At 44.4% G+C, this 25,705-nt stretch overlaps 1 protein-coding gene across 9 annotated transcripts in view; it reads left to right on the top strand.

Annotated features, from left to right (window-relative positions):
* The window catches only part of LOC117605741 (agrin), a 347,580-nt gene that overhangs the window by 37,057 nt on the left and 284,818 nt on the right, over positions 1–25,705 (top strand). For 3 of the 9 annotated variants that reach the window (XM_076692227.1, XM_034327407.2, XM_034327406.2), the window contains exon 1: positions 2,086–4,229. The exons of the other annotated variants lie outside the window; for them this stretch is intronic. In XM_076692227.1, coding sequence (XP_076548342.1) covers positions 3,800–4,229 — 430 coding nt within the window. In that variant the 5' untranslated portion in view covers positions 2,086–3,799. Of the gene's footprint in view, positions 1–2,085; positions 4,230–25,705 lie in introns of those variants that run through there. 9 annotated transcript variants of the gene reach the window in all.

The following is a 25,705-nucleotide window of genomic DNA, read 5'->3' as shown; positions in this document are numbered from 1 at the left end:
CTTATAAGATTAGTTTAATCAACTGTACACGTACTTAGCGTCCGTATGCAAGAAGGATAATCGTTCGATGCGACAAGGATACGATCACGTATGAAAGCCGTGTACCACCAGACGGACAAAGCGACGAGAGAGATCTGCTTCTCTTTTTATTCGTTCGGGACAGGCTGATCGCGGCGAGGTCGTCTGAAACAAAGTGGGACATTAGTGTTCCTTACGTGTATTGTTAACGAGCCACGCAAATCGATCCATTCGTTAGCTGACGGGATCAGTCGGAGCGGTAGCTTGTCTCGTCTTTCCATCGCCATATTTTACTCTGATCGGTCGACGATTTGTCTACTGTGCGGCTCGTGTAACCCTCTATACAAACAGGTTGCCTCGCGAAAATGCGGATCATTTAACGATCAGTTAGGCGTCGACGTGTTTAATGATGGTAAAAGGTAAAACAACGCGATCATCGGAATTTATGAAACACGTCGAAAATCATTCCACGTTTTACGGGTTAAATAACTATACCGAGACGTCTGTATCGTCTAGATTCGCCTTGACAGCCTGGTAATATCGGCAGATACCACGATATCGTGCCGTCGATATCGATCTAAAAATCGTTTCACACGTTAACCGAGGAAACGAGGCAGATGCGTTATAACGAAATCCATAACTGTAACGAACAATGTGATATATTCCGTCTGGTAATAGGGACATTAGCACTTCGCAGAATATTACGCGTTTCGAAAGGGACAATTTCGATGGAAGATACGAGACAATCGGACGCCGTAACGTCGACACCACACCCTCGGGTATACGTTTCGAGGATGCGGTAAGGAGGTACACAAGGACACGCGGAATAGGTCGGAGGAGCGTGGGCTTAGGACCGATTCGCTTTGCTCGTCGGCGATCGTGCCGGGTCGCGTACTGGCCACTTAATGTCCCATAGAAGCGTTTCCAGGGCTGTTCCCTTTCGAAAATGATCGCGTGCCAGCTGCGGATCCGGACCGTTCAACCGGACGAGAAATCTCGTTTAATCGGCAACGATACGGCACGGATCTCGCCATAAGGCATTCATTAACGTCACCGTACCCTATTACTATCGATGCATATTCTTGCAACAATGCAACTAGCCGGGCCTGCATTCCATCCTGTCCACGTGGGCGAACATCGACCAGATAGGGATCTGTGTTTCATTATCGCATCGAGATAACTGGTCCGACTCTGTGTCCTGACATTATTCAAGATTCCTCACCTATCAGAATGCCCACGTTTTCTCATATTTTTCGTCTATCTTTAAACACCGACAGCTCTAATTCAGGAAACTAGGAAATTCAGTTTTCAACGTTGGAAAATTAACGCTCTGTATGAAGGTTCTTTTTTTGTCAAACGATAAAACATGGTGTAGGTGTTTCATACTTTTTTTTTCGCGAAAATCGAGTTCTAGTCTATCTGTTGCGAGAATCGTTCCTGCGAACGTTCGAAACTCGAGAGGATATCTTCTGGTTGGACGGACAAGACAAGAATCTCATTCCATCCACGCCCAGACCGCGGTGCTGCATAACATTGTGCCGGAGCATATAAATATCCGCGGAAATTATGATGTACCATAACTGACGACACCGTAGATCAGTCTTGGTCCGTTCTGCTTCACGCAAGGGAAACTATTATCATAAATAAGCGAGCAAGAGCGTGCCTCTTCTCTTGTACGTTGTCACGTCGAACTCGACCCATTAACTTCTTCGACGGAACTCGTTAAAGAGGATTCCCACCGTTTCGTGGGTGATGCGACAACCAACCACGAACTGGAGTGACCGTACCAACGGTCCTCGCTTATTATCGATCCCCATCAATTACAATCCTTTTTCAGATTGTAGCTCGTTAAGCTTATATAGATTAGATCGTTTTATCTTCCTCCCCATTCTTTTTCCTTTCGCTTTTTATCACCCGGATTGTCGAATTTCGACTCGGCAAGGTATTAGATTTTTCTTCAGTTTTTCTAAATGGTAGGACACGGCTTTTCCTTCTATCTTCGTTTGGTATCAACTTTTGCAAATATGAAAATTTTTTAAATCAATTTTCCATCAACGTCCCTGCTCATCCATGAATCTCACGTGTGTCGCGTTTGAAATGGTATGCGTATAAGTGTGTCAATAGCACCCACATATAGTACGCATGTTGGAGGACTCACGTGGTAGACCGAAGACGCGCATGTCTTGGTAAGATTTCTCTCATCACCGCGTCTTTGTTGCTCCTCTGTCTGTCCGTGTTGTCGGAGCTCTCTCGAACACATGGGAGTAAAACGAAACGAGGCGGGAGCGTGTGCGCGGCTCCATCCACCGCACCGTGTGGACACACACTCAGCCGGTCATCTCTCTCTCCCTCTGGTTCCCTTGGTCTAAGGCGACTTACGCCTACACGTTGTAGTTGCAGCATCCACACTTAGCCCTCCTCAGTCCAGCGCGTGCCTCCACGCGACCAACCACCACCTTAACCACTGCTCTCTCACTCTCGCGCAGGATAGTCGTCGAGTCAGCTTGAACGTCGAGCGGTTCGCTAACTTCGCGTTGACAGTGCTTTTGGCAGCGCTTAATCTCATCGCGTACACGCGCCCGTGCATCTGTCAGTTGCAGATCATCGAACGGTCCGGTCGGCTCGAATCGGCACGAGAGTATCGGTAGCATGTTTGTTTTCCAGCACGTCCGCGACAGCGTTTAATCATGCACGCGTCATTCGTCGATATGATTGATAGCGGTGTATTAGAGACTCGTAAACAATGAGTTAGAATCGGCTAGTGGTTAGTGACGGTAATCCGAGTGATTGGTCAGTGCCGGTTAGTGTTCTGCGAGTGAAACGTGTGCGATCGCTTTTCTTTTTCTTTTTCTTCTTTTTCTTTGGGGTAAATGCAAAATCGTGATCGACCGGTGGGAAAGTATGGCATGAGTGAAAGTAATCGCGAACATTTGCGCGAAATCGTTTTTCCGAGTTTCGAGGAGTCGGTGGAGCGATCGGTGTACCGTCGATCGGGAAGTTTGTTTTCTTGATTTCACGGAGATCGAGTCCCCGATGAACGTAAATTACGCCTTGTGCCCGGCTACCTGCCATTCGATGTTCCGGTAGGACGAGAGAAATCGTCGATGATCGTACATTTCGCAACAATATCGCGGGCAATCGGCTTCTAGTCCCATCGACGGGACGATAAAACTCAGTGGCTACGAGGCAGCTAGCCGCCGAATCGGCGGTTTATCGATCACGCGATCGAATTCTCGCAGAGTTTCGCACTTGCCACGGTAGGAACGGGAAACGAGTGGCTGGACGATTGGAAATCGGCGAGCGTGGGTCGACACACGGCGCCAACCTGTTGCTCAAGATCACACGGCTCGTAAGATCGGACTCGTTTCCATTTAGAGGGCTCAGCTCGAAAGTGGCCGGGTATCTTTCGAGAAACGATGCCCCGATCGACAGCCGGGAACTAATCAAACCAACACCGAGAAATCCACCATTTCCATCGACGTCACTCTGGTTATTCGTCGTTCGAGTGTTCCGAGGCTGTATCAGTTTCCGAGTATCGCAAGAACTTACCGAACTCGATCCATCATTCTCGTTTCATCGATCCCCGATACAGATTACCTCACTCTCGGGACTGGATTCCAGCGTGGATTAATCGAAATAATCGTGCGAGCCACTGTTAATTGAAGTACACGGTTAATCAGCGCGATGGTGCGCGAATAATTACGGACAATCGATTATATTTTGCATGGAACGAAGTGATGCCTAGGACAGTGTAATAAAAAGAGAACGTTAATGTACGAAAATGGATGTCAGTATGAAGATCAGTTTTCTCGTGTTGTGGATTAGCATAATGCTACCACTAGCCGTTTCCTCTACGAAGGAACTTCTCGAATGTCGAGCTAATTTATCCGCCGCCATTAGAAACGACACCACGTTTATGAGGAAAGTCCGTCAAGCGGATTACATTTTCACGGGAAAAATCAAAGATCTGAGAAACGGTCAATTGCACGTGCGCGTGAAGAGAGCGATCAAGGGTGTTCTGAATACAAGCCTGGATCTCACGCTGAACGATACCTGCGATCATTACATACGACGAAGTTACACGGGCATTTTCATGGCGCGACGGGACAACGGATTCGGCGATCTACGACACCCGAATAAGATCGTCATGCACTTCGGTCCGGTGCCTCTCACGCTCGCGAATCTGGATAGGCTGAACGCGGCAGTCAGAGGTGAGTATGCTACCTGTTTCTTGCTTTCGCCTGGCACGCGTTAATGAGCCGTTGGCTTGCGTTTCTCGTTAATCGGATAAGTCGCGACAATGCAGCGATACACGGTGCATAAAACGTAGGTAAAACTGGCTGTCTATTTAAATAACGGCAACGGTCTTGGAGAGAAAATTTTACGACCCTTCCCGAACAACTTACTCTGTGCTTACTGAATTTTGTACGGTTCGCAACATAGCGATCGAACAATCCGCACGGTATTCCGTGAATGTTCCTTCCTGTTCGCTATCTTGTCCGAGAGTGTTCAGCAAGCGACGAGCAACCGTGCTAACAGAATGAGCTACGTTAGACAGAAAAGAGCGTTGGCTACCGCTCAAGGTCTTGCAGGAAAATGTCTGGAGACTAGTTGTTGAACTTCAACTCTTTCGTTATGAAAAAGTTCGATGCAAAACGCGCGTCGTACAATGACACGTATTAAAAGATTTTTTTGAAAAAATTCAAAAGCGACGGTACTTGATGATTAATAGAATTAGTTGACGCCTAAAGGCGTCCAGGATAAGTGAATTTCTCAAGCGTTTATAGGTGCTAATAGCAATGACAGGGTGAAATAAAAATAAAAAGCACTGTACTCTTCTATTATTATAGCGTTACAAGGGTCTGGTATATAAAATCAGCCGCTCCTTCTTCACCGATAATTTACGTCGTTCACGGCCGCGTTTAACTTTATATCGATAGAGTAGGTAATGGTGGTTTCGAGTGTCGCGCCAGGAAGACAAAGCGGTGTCCAAGACTATTAGAGAAATTAATGTAGGAATTATAAGATGAGACTCTGAGATATTGGTTGGATGGTGTAAAGGGACGAATGATTTATTTAATAAGAAGGGGTTAAACGCGGATCCAACGGTGCGTCGTTGGTTTTTCTCTTTTTCGAAGATCAGCTTACAGGCGAAACAGTCGACGATGTCAACGACGATGGTGTTCCAGGGACAGTTTGATGAATAAAAAGTGACCGTGGTTCCCGCGGGCCACAGGTAATCGTTCAATCTCAATAATTTACAATGCCTTCCACCGACAACGATATCATTGCTTCAACCGATTCACGTTTCTTTTCTTCTTTTTTCTTTTTTCTTCGTCATCGTCATTTGCAAGTCGATCGCGTTTACACGTAGCCGTCGTAAAATGTCGCCGAAGTCGCTTCGAAAAGGCGTTGCGTGTAATTAGGAGTTTTTCACGGAGCGTGCCGCGGGCAAAATTCAAATTAGCCGGGGCTTTTAGTTCGCAGTGTCGAGCGGCAAAACGTCAATCAACCGATACGGAAGCGTTCGGAAATAATGAAAGGGTTCGAATGCCGCTAGGAAAATCGCCACTCTCGCTCGCGTAGAAACGGAGAGCACCGGACAGGATTGATTAACACGGTTGCTCCTTTCCGCGCGTTTTTCATCGTCGGACCCTATCCTTCTTTCGCGCTAGTCCCGTCAATCTGGCGCCGTGATAATCACAGTGTCATTACATTTCTGGACCGTTTAGTCCACGAGATAATAACTTACCGTTACAACCGGAATTTCTTTGCTCCATTCTGAATCGATCAGCATAAAAACGAAACTCAATCAGTCAACAAGTAATTGAAGTCAATGAAGAGAGGATACTTTATTTTCATTAAAATACATTTCAATATTTTGTAAAAGTAGACCAAGTCAGAGGTTATTCTTACGGTTTTCAACTTTGCAATACCATATTTCCCTTTTTCCATTGTACATTCATGAAGTTCTTCGAAGTTCCTTCTATCTATCTTACAGTTATAACATTACCATTTCCTGTTGCTCTTTACGTTATCTCCGTCGAACTCCTGGAACAAATACCATCGACACACACTTTCCCGATTAAATGCTTCTATCCGTGAAACAGGCTCCTTCTCTCCGTTGCTTCTCTCTCAAGTACCTCGTATCAGCAAAAACAGTAGCGACCGACATTGACACAGTTTCCCGACGAATTACCATTCTTGCGGACAGGTTCTTCCCGATAGGGGAGCGTGGGAAATCGCGTTGTTGTCGCGAGTTTTCGCGGCAGCCTGTCGCGTGGAAAATGGCAACCGCTGCTACCTGCGACACCTGGTCCACCGCGGTGCTCTATACCGCTCGCCCACGTACCTGTGTACGCGGGCACGTATGGCCGCGTCACTTGACGCGCGTTTTCAATGCGACAGGCCACGGTATTTCTTGCGTGGACTCGCGCGCCAGCCCAGAAACTCGTCGATTCTCGCCGAGCACCGAGTCACCCGGGGGATCAGCATAATACGAGGCCGGCCTACGCGTTTTACCAAGCTGTGCCAACACCGACACGCCCTGCCTACATTACGCGGACCAGGTGTGCCCGATTTCCAGGATTTTTCTTTACCCCTCTCAGTTGACGGGGATGATTTACGCTACGGATACTTTGACTCGCCGTCGACCGTAGGTGAAACGCAAGGTGTCGAAGGGGAAGCTTTTAGGAATTACAGGTTTGACGGTATTCGTTAACACCTCGATCGCCGTGGGAGTCATCCGTGATGAAAATAAATTTGATTAAATTAAACCCTCGGACGGTGGTACACGAATGATATACCACACACTGTTTCTCTTGGTTGAAAATAAGCTCAGAAAATAGAATCTAGGTAGAATTTATTATTGATCAGAGATTAGAGATCTAGCGTGTTTCGTGTTAGCACAGTGGTCGTGGAAAGTCGGTGCTGCACGGTTCGCTTGCAATTTGGAGCAGATGGAAATAGCCTGTGCTGTCGTGGAGAGAGTCATTATCAATGGTTATAACTCGCAATCCATTTGGTAAACATTATGAAACGTTAGAGGACGGATGAATGGAAATTCATTAGCGTTTATGCTAAAAAATTCAATATTCCGCAAACGTATCGTTAAAAGCGTAATTGAGTCAGTGGAGAGTGTAAACTTTATTCCATATTTCTGATACACTGTGTATGTACATTTATATCGATCCAAACGATTAAATCAGCAGCGGTGCCTCTGAACACGTGATAGGGCGCAGCGTGTGCACTTTGGTGCATAGTCATCCTTATATGGGGGTGTAAAAGGGAACAATAGATTTTTTTACCTTCTCCCCTGTTGTACCTACGATTGAAAAGAAAGTCGACAATGAATCGTTGGATCGGGTTTGCGACTATTGTTACGACCTGCCGCGGCTCTATCAACGTCTAAACGTATACGATTTCAAAACGGTAATTATCTTCGCGCCTACGCGTTGCCGTCGCGTATAAAGCGTCTGGCACTGTGTCGATGATGATGATTTCCTAGATCGATATCAGTGCCGAAGGAAAGGACACGAAACAGAAGCAAGACTCGGTGATCGAGTGTCCGCTTCCGAGTCTTTCAAGCTGTTACCTCGCAAACGCACCATGAAATTGCTGCGTTCTGGATTATGATATATAGTTTCGAGCCGATTCGATACGGCCAACCGCATTCCACTCGAGCAACGACTAATTACATAATAACCTTGATTACGTTCGCATTGTTGCACCGAATCGCACAGGTTTATATCCAGTGGACGCGAAAAGAATCTGAATTATGCAAATGCTCCGATCGATTGGTAACTGGACGTATCATTTTCTCTCGTAACTCAAGCGGGATTTAAGTTTCACGCAGCTCGTGTGCGAACGTTAACTGTCCATCGTCGTGACACGCTACTCCGGCGAATTGCTTCAGCTTGCTCGATAAATTAAATGCAGATCGACTGGTGAGAGCTGGCAATAATTCGCCGTTAGAGACTGTTAGAGCCTCGGAGGCTACAAAAGACGCGCGGAACACGCTCACGATTTCTTTTGACAGCCGCGACGATGCGCTGGAAAGCGTATTGGAACGACTCCGGGCCGTTCCCGCTCCTCGTAGATCGGTAATTGCAATTTATAACCGTGCCTCTTAATGGCTCGTGTCATTTGTCGTTCGGTGGTGTGTTCGTATCCGATGGAGATCAAAGACTGTCCGTGGTTGGACGGGAAAAGATCGGAACCCGTTACTAATCCAATAATCGAACAATCATCCGGGACAGGGAATAAATGTATTACTTTCACCGGTTCGGGATCGTAATAGTTAGGTATCCTTTAGAGATATAAATATTATGATCTAAATTTATTTTGCACGCTCCATCGATGCAGTCGAGAATAGTGTTTTCCCTCCGTAGACTTCATAATTCTCTGTCCGGTGCAATTTATTAGATCAGAATTTGATTTTTTAATTAAATATATATCCTTCGTAACTTTCGCTTCACGAGTTTCGTAATTCCAATTTACAAAACGTACAAAGTATTTCAATACACGCGTTATTAATGATATCGAGATGATATTTAAAATAAAATATGAATTGTAATAAAAAATTAAAAATACTCTCGTGATTCAATGTATTTTTCATACAATGTGATTCTTGTAACTTAAAAACGTATCCCTGATTAACATACAACCAGCTGGACGTATGTCGTTCAAGTAACAACGTTATTAAAGCCGAGCGATCATCTGAAATTTCTCTAATAATTTCTTAGAGGGATTGCAACATGTAATACGCGAGCTTTAATGCATCTGTCACCGTTGCGAGGCCTCGGAGAGTGTGTACAGAGGCTGATTCCGAGGGATTAGTCGTTGGGTTGTTGCTCAGAACGGTTTACCAGCATCCTCGTGTTTGTTGCTCGTGTTCGGGTAGGCGGCTGATTGCATAGCCACGAGTATACACCGAGGGCGCGTATTATGCACGCTTTGTAAGCGGAGCTGCTGAAAAATTAGTAGCGGGCTTATTTCGAATTGCTAGCTTATCCGTTCGGGTAACTTAATACCAAACTGTTGCCGGATTTCGGCAAAACTGAAATACAAATTTTTCAAATTAATCGAAAATTTGAAAGGGGTATACTCGAAGGGATAATTATCCCCTTACGAGTTGACTCGTTTTCCGTCGTCGCAAGAATAAAAAGCACGGAGAGGCACAGAGATGCGTTTCAAAATCACCGTTCTCCATTTACCGAGCCAAGTGATAAAAGCTTTTAACGATGCTACCTCGATTTCAGGCACCCGTCGAAGAACAAAGAATTTCGTAAACACAACAATATTGTCATTGCACAATAAATCTTTGAAGATTTAAATTTATCTAAGCTATATTTAAAGTTAGACACTTTAGTGTTATTTATAGACGAATAAATTGACGTATCTTTTTTCCAGCTTCGAAATTGCCCCATAAATAGAAAAGATACGCGCTATTTCCCATTGCATAGCCCATGACGGAACGGTACAGTCCTTGGGTCCATGGAATTGCCTGAGGGTATGGACCCAATCTCTACCAATTTGCTCGTACCCTGGAGGGTAAGTCATTTATTTAAGCAGCAGATGCTCGTACGGCAATCCTCCACCCTCGAATTGCTGTTAATTAAAAGATTTCGTTTGACGCCGCTGATATTTCTCGACTTTCTCACGGCCAGCTGTTCACACGTTCTCCCCGAAACGGTCAGGCGCCAGTCCCTCCGTTGAAAAAAGCCACTTGAGACTCTCCTGTAAGTCTTACGTGTGCATTTCTACGATAAACGCCAGTCCTCGGAGAGGTTCGTAGAATTATCGTCATTTAATCTAATACTTCCTCTTCACGAACGAGTCATAAACTTTCTTTCAAAGTATCAAGTATTAATTAACGGTCTTCAAAATTCTGAAATATTATATTAATTTCGCAAGATAGCGAGTGAAAGGTTTGAATTATAAAATGCACAAATCTTATTCTGAATTTTCTATTATGTATAAAAATATTCAATCTCTTCCTTTTTCTCAAGGGAACAACCTATTAATTTGCGCGCGTGTCACGACGTTTAACGGGGTTGCACCGACACGTCTTAGTCCTTCTCTTTTTCTTGCCTCCGCGTCAATTAGTTTCTTAACGTAACCAACCATCGGATCTTTCTTTTTCCCGCGTGTAACACCCTTCTCGGAGCGCTGGTTTCTCCCTGCCCGTGGCTGGCAGTGGCTCGTGTTTTATTTCAAGCGCGCCTTTATCTTCCACCGGCCATATAGCGTTGCTGGCTCACCGTGACACGAAAGACCTTTCTCGTTTTTCCAGTCACCTTCCAACCGCACAGGCTACCGATCCTTCGTTCGGCCCCCAAAAGATTATAACCCTCCCCATCCTTCAAGCAGTTCCTCGAAGGTCAAGGAGCCGTAACCTCACCCACTCTGCGCCTGATGCCCCTTCGCGGTGCTCATAAAGACGTTATTGCTATTCTTATTATTATTGCCGTCATTATCGATGGATTATTGTCTCGCTTGAAATGCAGCCTCGTGCCGCACGATCGACAAGAGTTAAAAGTCGTGCCTTCCGGTTGATACTGATTGCTTGGATCTTTGCTACGAGTATATTTCAAAGGATAATACCTTTGGTAAACTAGACTCCTTCATCGAGGGTCATCAGATGATCTTAACGCTTTCAAATCATTTCTTTTTTTTTAATTTTCTATTGCAATCTTGTCTCGAACACGGCGAACGATTCCGTGTTGGACGGTCACGGAGAAGTACAGGGTGAGTTACGATTGAGCCTTTACCGTTGTTCCTGCTCACGGATTTGTTCGTGGTCGATCGGCAAAGGAACGATCGCAGCGTAATTTACGAGCTCGAGATCCAACGACCTTCCTATCGTGGCACGATTTCGAACGGAATTCCCGCTGCGGCTTTCGGACACCGTGGAGCGGCAATTAGACAGATCGGAATCTCGTTTTCGCGGCAAGGATCGTTAACGATGCAACGATGCTTGACCACCGCCCGAGGGTGGTGGCCAAGAGTGGCTTTAACGACGATTTTGATGAATTTAGTCGGATTTAATTAGGAGGCGCGTATTTTCGTGCCCCGTTACTTAAGCCCGGCCCCGTCCGCGTCGGAGGACCTTAAGAATCGAGTTTTGCATGCCTCGAGGACAAAGCCATAAAATACCAAGCGTAACAGCTTTCAATTACAGGTCCCCGTGCGCGTATGAGCCGCATATGTATACCGAGACACTCGGCTGTCGAGTGTACCAGGGAAAAAACGTACAACGAATCGAATTCCCTTGGACCACTTGAAATTGCTTTTCGTACCCGATACCTTCGGGTATTTGGCCCTTCGTACGTGACCAGCAACCATTAATGACAAATCGTAGGCCGATTGACGTACGCTCGATTCAAACCCTTCATTATGACACGTGATCAAATCGAAACTACCTTGCGGTACACGTGTTTTGCATTCGTTAGTACACATCTATAGACGGTCCGAATCATCTTTTCTTTTTAATTTCTTATAACTCTTTGAATCGTTACATGAGTAGATTAATCCAGTTTGATTAAAATTAAGTACTCGTTCAGCCCACAATTCAACATTTTGATCTTTCGATATCATTCTTCCCTACACATCAGTGATTTTCTACGGTAATAATTATCGCAATGAAAGCTTGCTGGCTGTTGGTGGTTCGCGCGTGATTATCGCGTGATGAATTCTCGCCCGCGGCGATCGGACATTTTTCTACGAATAGACGAAGATATTACATCGTGTACGGCGCAGTCGAGCATGATTGGCGTCACCAAGGTTGCCGTAAAGATGTTCAGGCCGGGAAACGTTCGCGAGAGGGATGGAAAAAAGGAAAGTCGAGTGACGGGTCGTATGGTAATTGGCGATTCATCACGCCGCGACAAGCCACACAGTTCTACCACGGCGTGTTAGCCACTCATGGAGACACGACGAGACTTCGCCGAGAACCCTTACCCCACTTTGCCGACGAAAACGTTTGATGAAGATAAAACGGCGAAAAAACAGGCAAGTTGTTTTTCGTCGATGTTTACCTCGGGACACGGCTCGTCCTTCTTTTTGCAACATCGTAATTATTTCGTAATTACGCGTTCATTATGCAGCCAAACAGCTGAGACGGACGGACGAATTATGCGTGAAAAGACAATTACGCGAAACGACTTGGTTGAGTAATATCAGGTTGTTGCATATCGAATGACCGATTTCGAAACGTCGAAAGTCTAACTCGATTTGATGACGTAAAATTACAATTTTGCTACAGCAAAATAGTATCTACTTGTGTTACATATATGTTACCGGCAATGTATGAAAAGCAGGCATTCTATAGAATGCTTGATATTTTTGGGTAACGTATGAAATATCCGAATTATTTTAATATCATATAAACTTTTCCTAGGTATTGTAATAATTTTGTAAAATAATTATTCTAAAAATTAGTAAAATAAGAAAAAGTCCTAAAAGGCCTTTATATCAGGATTGAGATCGATATTGCCTAGACATTCTATACAATGCCTATTTTTCATATATTGCCGATAACGTATTAATTAAAAAAATTGATGATTACGAATTCTTAACAGAATGGATAAGGGTGGAGACGAGGTCGCATTTTACATTTATTATACAAAGTATAGAAGGTGACTAAAAGTCATTCCGGAGGTAGGAACCGATCGATCATCGAACTTTCGAAACGTCTCTTAACAAACTACCTCGACCTTCCTCGTGTTTGCCTTTGACACGTGTCGTTCGTTTTTTTTACCAAGAACAAACCAAACAGTGGGTGGAATGTCATAGACGCGTTCGAAGTTCTTCCTCCTCGAAACTTCGAGTGGGTGGAATGCCGTGGATGCACTCGGATTCTCTCCCTTTCGGCGCTCTCCTATAGCTGGAAGAACCAGTTTTTGTTTTCTTGAGAAAATTAAAATTCCTCCCGCCGGAATATAAAAAGGCGGCAGTTTTCATCTCGTACAATCAAGATGTAACGTTTCCGTGGCCTTTCTCTTTGTCGTCTTAGCTACGGAGAGAACCAAAAGGCGAATTCAAGTCTAAAAGGTCCATTCTACTCGCGCAAGTATTCTCCGTATACAATAGTCAGCGGCGTAGTCATCTGCCTCTCGTTTTATTTCCTTAATTAATTTTATTATCTCGATCAAATTACGGATGAATCATTTACAATCAAAGAATTGGTTTCCTCTCAGTAAAGTGTTCATCAAAGTTTCAATATATTCGCTCTTTCGCGATTGTTATAAATTTTTTGATCAAACGACGTTGCACGATTTTGAGGCTCGATAAAATCCGATGCAACGCGAAACTTCAGCAATCGCACACGGGAAACCCGAGTCCTTTGATGATGTTCAGTTATCTGATGTGAGAGATCGTACGGGGAATAAAGGATTCTACTTACGCCACTGATAAATCATTTCCTTATAAGGAAACGCGGTACAAGTTAGAGATTCAAATTAAAAGCGTGCTTCTTAAAGGTAACCCGAGCTCGGGCTCCATTTCGAGCCACGCCGCCGACTCGTGCGCGCCTCTCGAATCCCGAATGAGATATAAAACGTATACATAATCGGATTCACAACTCGCCAGGATCAGTCGAACCGACCACGCGGGACGATTAAGTGGCACCCTGATAAGGCAGCCCTTTCCAATCAGCTTTAGTTGTATCTTTAGATAAGCTAATCAGCGGTCCTTTTTACCCAGGACTAAACGTTTCCTCTGTCGAGGACCCTTGTGCCGACACCGGTCGCGATTTATACTAGCTCCTTGATATAAAGGATTTCTTGCACCTGTGATCGGAATTCGTAGATCCAGGAGAAATATTCTCACCTTTACTCCAACACCGCTACAATCCTCTGGGAGATCGTTCGTGTAGCATGAAAGCAAACCTCTTCAACTTGTTACACGGTGTTCTCGCGTTTGGAGTTCCGAGAATGGATTTCGAGAGAATGTAGGAACACCGGAATAGTGTATATTCCTTATGTAATAGTTACGCGCTACAAGGATGCAGGAAATGGGAAGTGAGGAATAGGGAAATTGCATCGTTAGATGAGTGAAAAGTGAGATAATACGGGATAGAACTTTGGAGCATACGTGACTATTATTGTGCAGAAATGAGATGTTGCATAGAGACAACAGGAGAAGTGGTACACATTGACATAGTAGTTGAATCCAAATGTTACCTAATGGTTACCATTCGGAGAAACCCACCCTATTGCTTTAAAGTTCTATTTTATTTGGTTTCAATGTGTTCCATTTACTTTTTCGTCGCACAGTGTTAGATGATTTGATCGTGTCTTCACCTTTTCTGTGTACTTAGCATTTACGACATAAACTCTGACCGATAATTGCGCGAATATGTTGTATAAATAGTACTAAATATCGAAGCGATAAAATTGGTAGGTAGTATTAACAGCGCCTTTTAGTACCTAACAACAGTCGTTGTATTGTTCATTTGAACACCAACGTCAGACTAAAGTTTCTTGAGTAATTTATGAAAGATAAGTTCAAAGGAAACAACAAACCCCAACAAATTCGACCACACCCTACCACGCCTTCTCACGTGGTGGTTTTAGTTCCCTGTTTGTTTTTATCTTTTTCTTCGCCTCTTTTCCACCTTTGATCGTCCTGCAATTTTCAGTGTCCACCTCGGTATAATAACAGACCTTTCTTTCGCCAGGTTCGCGGTCTCCTTTCGTCCTGCTCTACTCTTTATTTTCTTGTCCTCCTCTGTTTGCTCGTCTCCGTTCGTGTCGTCAAGTTTGTGTGCCAGTCGGGTCATTAAAATGGCGGAGTTGGGTCGGTGGAGGAGCGTTGAAAAGAAAACTGAGAGATCAACGGCTGCTGGAATGTGTAGCGCGTAACCGAGTCATTTGTTTGGTGAATCGATTTTCGAGTCTCAAGGCCTTCCCTTCGGCATCGAGAGTGGCTCGTGTATCGAAACGTGCCCTTTTCCTTTCTCCCTTCGCTAATTGCCTGCTGTCTTACGTTTCGTTGCTGCTCATTTTTAACCCATCTAGGGTAACGCTTGTTCCCCGAGACACCTTCATTCACTCACCTCGATCTTCTACATATGTATGTAATCTTTCTTTCAAAATATTCGATCTCTAAACGATTCCATTCGTTTCATTCTTCTCCCCTCCATTGTTTCTCACCCGTCGCATACATCTTCGGCACGGTTCTGAAAATTGTCGGCTAGTAACAACCGTTTTCAAATTCGTAATTATTTTCTGCGGTCGGGAAGAATCGAGCCTGGGTGGCGGCGCCTTCTTCGTAGGAACGGTCATTAATTATTATACCGGACAGAAGAAGGGAGGCGCAGAGGAAGTAGGAGTGGGTGGAGAAGGACGAACGGTCGGGGATGAATAGAAACGAAAAGCAAGCGCGTAGAATTAACAGACGAGCGTAAAAATATGCGAGGACAGATCTTGTATTAGACCTGTCTTTTGTTTGCCACGAGGTTTCTTACGAAACGATTACGAAGACGAGCGTGACATCGAGTAAGCATTCTTCGCTTAGAAATAATTAAACGTTTCACGGGTTATCGCGTATGATCGAGGTACTAGACGTTTTTATTCGATTGGATGCCTTTTTCCCTTGGAGAAATCTGGAATCATCTTCCGACAAAGGCTGGTCGGGGGCTGATATTTTGACAGATATAATTATACGGTCCAACAGGCTGCCATAATCAAATTCAATTCGTCTCTATCGTTGTATCTAATGGCGAGAATCGTGTACCCTTTTCGATCAACGAGCAGTCTCGAATTCTCTCTGGGAAGCTCGTGGGCGGATCATTTTTTCGGGCCTAAGGATGTCATGGGTTATTACGAGATTCACTTAGGTTAGCTGCTTTTCTAATCATATGTTCTTCGACGATGTTATAATAATTAAGAGACAGCAGTGAGTTTAGAATGGTTGGCAGGGATGGCGAGAAATGGAACGCTCGGTATCTCGATTCCTCGGCAAATTGACGGACCGACAGGTGAATATACAGATTACAAATAGTCCGGTAAGAAATTATCGATGAATCTGACATTCACGGTGGCCAACGGTATCGTCGAGAATCATCGACAAGGGGACCCTCTTCCCTTTCATGAAGAGATCAGACGAAACCAGTTGGCCGAAGTGAATCACGAGCAACACGCATTTCATCCAGTCGTTATTTTTCTCCTCCTTTTAACTCGCCTCGTTTCCATCCTGGATACGTGTGTTTACCAATATGTCCATCCGATTTATTTGCAACGAAACCTCTCTCGACGCTGTTCGATTACGTTGATTAACGACGATAACGCGTACGGACGCGGACGCGGACGCTTGGGCAATCTCTTCCTCTCCATTTACTCTTTTATTCGGTGGAATAATGGGAAACGAGGCGGCGACGGTGATCTCGTTATCCAAATCGAATGATGAATTTCAATGTCGAGCAAACTGGACGCCTACCATTTACACGGTGTCCAAGGCAAGGGTTTCGAGAAAAAGGAACTGGAGGATTTATCGGGATCGAAAGGAGCAGAAAAAGTGCGATGTTAATATTTCAAGAGTGGACAAGTTGGAAAGAGGAATAGGATCGCTTTTAGCCTTATCGTTCTAATAGGCGGTCGTTTAACGCTCGACAGGCAAAACGTTTGAGATAAACCGATGGATTCGTGGTTAGCCACGAATTTTTGACTAATTATCGACCGGTCGAGCGCAGCTAACCACCTTCGAGAAAGAAGCAACCCCATTAGAGTTCAATGGTACCATTTTGCCGGATGTTCGAGGTTCATTCGTTTCGCGTGGCTAACGCTTTTTTCTTCGTACAATCCTGGCCGATAATGACGTGCTTTTCGACGACTCATTTTGCCTCGGTTGGTATACGCGCGATCAGGGGAGGGACAAAGGACGCGACCAGCCACCAAGGACGAGCGAGGTTCTTTACACGTGGAACGGGACAATCTGCCCCGTATGCAAATGCAATTTCGTCGCTCGCGAAGGTGTGCTCGCTCGCGTATTACGATTGGCAATATTTCGGGTGTAAGAAATGAGAGGCAATCTATATGTAAGTAAGCCTCGGAAACTATAACGGGTAGCATCGTTCGGCCCTTTTTTCACCGCTCGAGAGGCGAAAGATATGGAAAGAGAGTCGGGCATCGGGAGATAACATCTCTGGGATCGGTAGCCGCTGAAGCAGCGGTTATAGATCATGCTAATGGCACTCGGTCTCTGCAACTCTCTATGTACCAGACAACTGTCGATCGTTATCGATAGATCGTTCGTACTTGCACGTACACATCAGTTAAATCCCTTTCGTATTATTGACGTTTCGTGATCTACAATCGTGAGCTAAAGAAAACTTAAACGTATGATAATTTTATAAAACGGAGCTAATTATGAAATACACATTTTTCCTGTCGATATCGCAAATTCTAGAGACAGCTCTGATCAACGTAACATAAAATCTTTGATCTGTCAGTGTATTTATACGAACGAGATCGTGTCTTTCATATTTAGCTCGATCATCAAACCCCATGTCAGTTTTCATATCTCTGAATCGACTTCCGTCAACTTCCTAATACCACCTGACAAGCGCGCCGCTGTTAAATGCGATTACGGAGTATGCAAATGCTCGATTCAACTACCAAGGGGCTCCGTTCGATTCATGATCGATTACAGTACGTTCCGAACAATCGTTCCCCGTGCTTTTCATCTCGGACAAAAGAAGCAACGAGTGGATGGGTCGAACGAGGCCGGTCGGCCTCAGCCATCAGTCAGGTCGGGCGACGAAATTGCCGGTGTTCAGCGGCATTCGATTATGACATTACCGTTCATTTGTTACGACTGTCATTAAGTCCGGACCTCCGACCTGAACGAGGCGTCGAAGGGGCTGGGGATCGATCAGCTTCGATGCCCGTTGAAGATTTCCAGCATGCCAATGCTTCCCCTCGGGCCAACGGTGAACCGAATGGAAGGGGGTGTTTCCAGGGAGGCCGTAACAAATCTCGAAACAAACAGTCGCCGGGCAGATTCGCCATTTAAAATCACAGCATGAACTACCCTGTGACCCGTCGGTCTGGCCTTTAATTTGGAAATATGTCGAGCGATTAGAGCTCGCAGAGGGGGGTCACTATACGCCGTTCAACCATCGTAAGCCCGTACCCTCGCGAAACCTTAATTTATATGCCTGCGGATTTTGGTCCTTGAGCAACCTTAATAATAGACTAAACGGCTTGTTAAACTTAATTAGCCGTAAATCAGCCGCGACTTCTACCCTAAACGTGTTCGGTTTTAGGATTAGCAGGTAAAATTGTTGTCGGTAATTGCTGCGGAACAATAGTCTCTTGAGACGATTTGAAACTGGTATTTTTTGATGCTATGTTTCTGAAACATCGACAGATTTCATTGAAATTGGCGGGGATCACAGGCAATGGTTGTCCTTTGATATAGAATCTTTTTGCATCCTTTTCTTCTCGATCACGACGGAATCTGGGACGAAGGAGGTAGGATTTCAACGATCTTGTCTGACCAGAAAGTGCAACACAATTACGGGTCGATGACCGTATTATTCATGTCCTGTCTCAGAGCCTCGGACCTGTAGTTAACTTATCTCATCTACATAACCTCTTCCCCGGCACCTCGTTCGAAAATTTCACTCGCGGGGATCAAAAACGGTGCTGCTGTTGCTTCAGCTTCCCTCGTATTATCCTTTCTCCTGGCATTATAAATTCATCGAAAGTTGAAGGCTTTATTTGTACGCGGAATCGACGAAATGCCTCGCGAGTATTTTCACTTTAACATCGATCTAACCATCCAATGCAAATACTATAAATCTACTCGTCGCGTCGTCGAGCGAACCGGCGTCGACGCGGAAACAAACAAAACTATTAATTGCGAGCTTGAGGTGAAAGCAGCGGTAAGAATGCAATCTGAATGCAACGTTAATGCATTACACGCGAAATTTAGCGTCGTTAATGCGATTTTATTTGAGAGAGAAATTCGTTTCGTACAATGAAAATTCATTTTCTCGTTAGTGTATTTAACATTCCATGTTGCTAACGTAAACAAGTTTCAAAATGGAGCGAGATAAGCATACCTTTCCTGTTTAATTAGGGAAAGTCTGTTGCCGAACTGTCGTGTTAATTCATATAGACACTTTCACTGAAAAGGTAATCAGAGATTGTACACAAGAAGGGAAAGATTTTACCCGAATAATATATTGATCCCATGAAATTACTAATAATCCATAATAAATAACCAGTCATTATTTAATTTCTATGTGTTGTTAGAGGTAGAATGGATTGCACTTTTATTAAATCACATCTATCATTACATCTTAAGTAGAAAATTACTATCATAAAATATTGAAGGGGATAAGTGTTAAGTATCTAGCAAGCGTCATAAAATGTAGGTGTGATCGTGATGGGTGGCGCATATGGGAAAGGTCAACGCTGCTTGATCCTTCGGCGTAACGCGAACGGTGTTCGATAAATTACGAGCGGTTAGATACGGCTGCTTTCTCGTCGTACGTCAGCCAGCAGCGTCTAGTTACCTTATCGCGTCCACGGTAGAATCGCGAGCGTTGCAACGTCAAGATAAATCCCATCGTATTCCGAATGGGTATCGGGGGATGGGATCGTGCGGCACGCCATAAATGCCCGATGGAGGTCCTGAACGGATGAAGAACCGATTGTCGGCGCCAGCCGGCTATTACGATCTCTGCTCGTTGTAGATTCGTGGTAACGAGAAGGCGGCTAGTTCAGTTACGTACTTTTTACCTGAAAAACGTGCCTCTTTGATTAGGTATCGCGACGCGCGTTATTACATGCCTCCGTGTAACTATAAAGCCGCGATCGCAGCTTTAAATACGCATTCCGGCTACGTAAGAGAAGGCCGGCCGCAGGGAAATTACGCGAAACACGGAACGTTACGCTTTTCTCTTCGTTCCGTGTTTCCTCGATTCTTGTAATCGCGGCGAGCGTGGAATCATGCTGCTTTCGATACGGTTCGTTGCGGATAAGGGAGGGTACGGTATAATTGATAGGGAAACGTGTTCTCGTGAGGTCGTTAAGCGCGGTCGGTTTTAAACGACAGCGATCAAAGGAGCACGGAAGTATAGAGTAGAATGAAGACACCGTAGAGAACGAGCGATTGCTTGGCCGTGCAATCGGGCTACGCAAAACGCCTGCGAGAAAACGCAATTATATCGCTGCGTTAAGCCACCGTGGAATTCGTTTTGTTGCACCACGATCCCAGCCCGTGGAAATTTACGAGCGGCGACCTGGCTCGTCGCGTGCCCCTCGATGCCCGAGGACGTTTGCCTTTATCGCGAAACCTGGCAAATGAACGTGCCGAAATGGAATTTCATAGGGTACGTTATCGTGTCGTACATCTAAGACCTCGTTCGATTGTCGATGGATAGTTTTAACTAATTCATGTTCGTGCGAGTAATTATTGATTGAATATTAAGAAAAAAAGAAAAACGAATATTTATGTTTCGGTCGACACGGGCTCGTTCTCTTACAAACGACGTTGTCAAATTATCAGATTGTCCATTTCAAATAGAAATAATCAGACAGAGAGCATCGATTTGGTCGAAAAAATTCAGTAACACGAACGTTCGCTAATTACCTTATCCCCGAAGGGTTTCTGTGTATCGATTCGACCTTTCCACTCTTCTTGGATAGGCGAACCTCGTACGTTCTGTCTTGTTCGGGAAGTCGTAAACCGTGATGCGTGCCTTTCAAATGAATCTGGCGGAGCTGTATTCAGGATTAGTCCATTTCGATATTAGACAGCTCGTTACTTCATTGCCTCGTGCGGGCTCGCAATTAGCATCGTGTACACGGCACTGATTGACACCGTTGGAAAAATCCGTTAATACGACCGCTTGACTAATTAATTACCCACTTACGTGTTCATCCTCGGGGCTTGCTCATCCTTATTGCTTGTCTTTCGTGCACGCACAATGATAAAATAAGCATTGCTCGTGGAAAGGTGGACACGATTATCAAGCAAACCAACAACGATTCGAGTCATCCTTTTTTAGTCAAATTTTCAGCCTCGTCTCGTTCTTATTTTTCAATTAATTATAAACACCGTGGAAACGGTATTCTTCGGAGTACAGTTTTTAAAAGGGGATGGTTGACTGGTTGCACGAAAACAAGTATAAAGATAAGACGACACCCGGGGTATTTCTTAATTCGTCGAAAGAGTCGTTAATGCGGTCCAGCTCCGGTCGGGAATCGCTCTTAAAAATTCCCGCGGACGATTATCATGCGTTTATCGCGCGCGATCTGTCCTCTTTCGCCGTCGTGCCTCGGCGACAACATAATCGCCACGATAACCGAGATATTCTCGTGGAATTGGTCGTTTTGTAATTAACAGATGTATCTTCGTCAACTGAACCGAGGATTATTCACTTCGCCGGAAAAATCGTTCGAAATTCCACGTCAGGCGCAATTAACCCGTTAAATAAATTAACTTGATCTACAGCAAATGACGAGCTAATTCTTCCTCAGAATCTGAATTTTTATAAATGAATAATAAATATCACTTTCTGCTTGTTAGCGTCTGCAGTTCCGAGTTCCTTTTTATAATTAATAAGAAATTACTGATAAACTTCTATTTCAGAGCTCTATCTGTCATACGCTACAAAATTATTAATTTTTCAATTATAATTAATGTGTAATAGAGCAAACAAATTTTTGCATAGTTATCTTCATTTTGATTACACGGTGTACTATTTATCTACTCGTTAACAATTGCTTGATTCCTGTTTGTTACCCTTAGTGATAATTACTATGAATTCTATAAAGCGTATCGTGGAATATCGTCGCGATGGTTCGAGCAGCGGTACAAAAATGGTTTCCATGTAAATGAGGTGCTGCAATTAAGACAGAGACAAGGCAAGAGGAACGGTTGAATGACGAGCAGAAAGCAGAGTTTCCGTTCGTGGAATTTATCGCGGCGACTAACACGCTTTTTTAAACATGACGTCAATCTTTCGGTTCGTTTTTAGACCACTCATGCTTTCTGCAATTACGCAACGCGCAGTTCCATTATATCAGAAATGTCGTTTAACCTGAGTACCATTTTAATGGACAAAAAGGTACGTACATTTTCACGTCGTCAAGTGAGGCTCTTCTAAAGGTTTCTATGCTTCGAATCGTACGTTCAACTTTGGGCTGCCCTAAAAATTATAGCTTACCGATTAAAGTAGCAACTGAAATGGCTCGATATGTAAATGTATGATAATAAATGACATCGAGAACTTCGCGATAGCCGGCGATAATTTATTATCGTTCTTTAGTCATTTAGCACCTCCCTTCGATGTTTCGTATTGACATTGCAAAATTGTTTCTTACGAGTGCCTGTAATCAGATGCTCCGAGGGAGAAAATTCAATCCTTAAAAAAGAAAAAAAAATTATAAATGAAATATTACATTGATGCAATATTGATTTTCAATGGTTTAAAGTATCGCAGCCGACAAACACAAATAGATATTATGTATTTCCACTATGCGAATGTTCTTCGATGCTTAATTAATATATCACAGTACTATGCGCGCAAAGACGTTATGAATGGCTTTTAGACGCGTGCATTAATTGTGAATAGCTCGGGGAACGATTCACGAGGATGCGTCCAATTACACCGCGATTGTCTTTACACGCACGAGGTGCATTCGAACGGGCAACGTGCACAGAAGGAGTTAAATTGACTGTGTTATTATCGTGGCGGTAATTGCGAGAGCTGGCAGAAGTCACACAGAACCTGCCGATGGTCGCATATAATTAAGATCCGACTTGTCAGTGGTCCTCGCTTGTTTCTCGTTCCCTTCTACGTGTGTACAAACGCGCCGCTAACGCGCGATCCTTTCACGTTCCACGCGTGCTTGCTCGCTCCTTCCACGATTACGGTTCACCCGCCGCTGCATTGCTCGCTGTTGCTTAATCAATTCCGTGCCCGGATGCTGCGAGTTCCTACCGAGCTTTTACAGCCAGTTAAATGCTTGCTCGTGTGAAATCGCGCTTGTGTGATCATTTTACGAGATGTTCAAACTTTTCTTTCCGTTCGAACATAGTCGTCATCGCCAATTAATCTATCCGGTATCGATTATTTCATTGAAGCTATTGAAAATTTTATAATTTTTAATTAGGTAAATTAATGAATTCTTAATGATATGAGTGATGGATCACTTTTTGCATTCTGGCTGCAAAGAAAGGAAAAATAGTATGAAGTAGTTCCAAACAGAGTAACTTTATTTCTTCGTCGTTATCGTAAGTAGCATCAGTCGAGCACCATCAAAACACCATCAATATTTACATACTTAACATTCAGATCGAGCATACAGTCACTCCGGGGTACATACTCGTTTTTCTCGCGGTTGATCGCGACGTCATGCCATGACTTTGCACTGTGGGCTAAGGGAGGTGGAGTGACACAGACTTACAACCACCTTTAACCTGCCACGGTTGCGAATGTACCTGTTGCCGGTCCTGCTACTACCGATCGGCACCGATTTTGTCCGGACCCTTCTTCGTACCTCCTACCAATCCTCACCTTCCCCACCTGAAACATACCTGTCGGCCACGCCAACTACGTTCTACCTACCACGCGGCCAACTACCACGCTTACTTGGCCTCACTTAACGCCCTAGTCGCAGCTTCCATTTGTATCTGATCTGTTACAGATACCGAGCGCTGCTTACACGCCCGTCAGACATTTAACTCAAGGCCCACCTGACGAACTCTCTTTCGTTGCATTCCGTATTCGCAGTACTGAAACATTTTCTTTCACTTTTTACAAGTTTGAGAGAAACAAACTCGGGGAATCATTTCAATATTTTAAAATTCATTAGTATTAAAGTTGAACCGAAGGAGACGATGACTCAAGTCTAAGAATAGCAAAACTTCATTACTCATCGAGTAGTTATAAAACGCAGTTAAACTCGTCATTTCAGAACGTGTCGTCGTGAAAAGATCCAAGTTCGACCTTCGGTTCGATACAGTGAATGATTTCATAACGAAGGCGGCTACACCTTCCGCGAGGAACTTTAAAAGGTACAAATTATTTCGATGGAACGTCGAGGATGGGCATACCTCGAATGCAAATAGGGGAAAGGAAACGCAGCTGAATGGTCTCGAGGAGCGACGTTCCTGTGCTTGCTGAAGTAGACTATCGTTTCGTGACCGAGTGGTTGTTTACTCAGGAAGCGCGTTCGTGTTTAAACACTTCGCTAATGGCGGAGCATTAATGCACGCTATATCGCCAGATGTCCGAACGATAGAACGAAGCATGTTAAACGCCTCGCGACGGAATATTCACGTTTACGTCGTAATCATAGCCGGCGAGGAATTCCACTTCCATAAATTTCTTCCTAGAGTCACTGGCCACGTTGGCCGGTGAACAATGGCCGTACAACCTCCGACGGTCTCCCCTGCACAGTCGTGAATTTTTTCGACGCGATCGAACAAGAAACGATTGCTCGTACCTGTCGAAGCGTGCTTGATGGCTCAATGACAAGCGCGATTGATGTCTCAATGGAGGACAGTGCTGTTCCTGCCAGGACAACCCGGTGTTTTAAACACTCTGGGAGATGATGTTTTACAGTCGTTGCAGTTGTGTACATTTTGAGAATAGCGATTCGATGTTTCATGGTTTTGTTTATCATAAAACAAAATTTCTCAGGAAATTTTGGACACGTTGACGAATAACGCTGTTGAAAAAAGTGGTTGACTCGGAGCCGGCATAAAACTGGCCTCGCAAACATTGTATTTCGAGGAACAAAGGATCCACGCGAAAGGTGCGAATTTAGAAACGTGGAAACAGGAAAGGCAACGGCATAAAAAATACATCGGTTGGAGGGTTGCACGGAGAAAGAAGAAAAATATAACGTTGTCCTAGTCGACCAATGAAACAGGTTTCCACACGCGTGTCATAAAAATATATACCCACCACTCCGAAGACTGCATTCGGCCGTCTCGTGACTAATGGCGGGACAAGGGTTGCTTTTATCCTTTTACGGCGAAAAGCCAGAGTAAAAAATCGTGTACCCGCCGGGGATTAAAGATCCTTACGTGCCCTAATAGCCCGTAATTGAAAGGCCCTCCCTGGTAGGGAAGATTCTTATTCGACATCTTTATGCAGCGTAACGTGACGTACCAACGTCTGTTCACGAATATCTTTTTCTTCTCTAATTGTTCTATACGACTCGAGAAAGCAATAAAATACAAAGAAAAGTGTTAATGGAAAGTTTCACGTGTTTTTAATAAATGGAGGAAATTGAAGTAACGATAGACCGTATAACGACGCGCGATTAAATTCAATGAGTACGCTGTATCGAATATCCACGGTTCGAACAGGTATAGGCTGGTTCAATTTCCCGATTATAAGCTGCCATTAATTTGACTAGTAGTAAATCAATTTGCTCGTTCGTGAGTGACAGCATGATAAACGTAATAGGAAATGGCCTCGAATAGGACAGAGGGGAACGAGAACGATTCCATGAATAAATCTTCCTACTACTGTGGACTCGAACTCCACCGTTTCACCGTGATTTATGAATCAATCATTATCACTTTCGTGGTTCGCGTTTGGGGCGAACGTAAAATCTTGATGGTTGGCGGATACTTAAATGGTTTCACAAGAACGTAGTAGGTTTATCTGTGGGCTTCGTTCCTCTGTGAATGTCATTACGAGAACGAGTGTTCC

This window comes from Osmia lignaria, chromosome 14 (assembly GCF_051020975.1).
Source record: "Osmia lignaria lignaria isolate PbOS001 chromosome 14, iyOsmLign1, whole genome shotgun sequence".
NCBI classification, from domain to species: domain Eukaryota; kingdom Metazoa; phylum Arthropoda; class Insecta; order Hymenoptera; family Megachilidae; genus Osmia; species Osmia lignaria.
The sequence above is the reverse complement of the archived record's forward strand: the minus strand, read 5'-3'. Positions and strand labels throughout refer to the sequence as shown.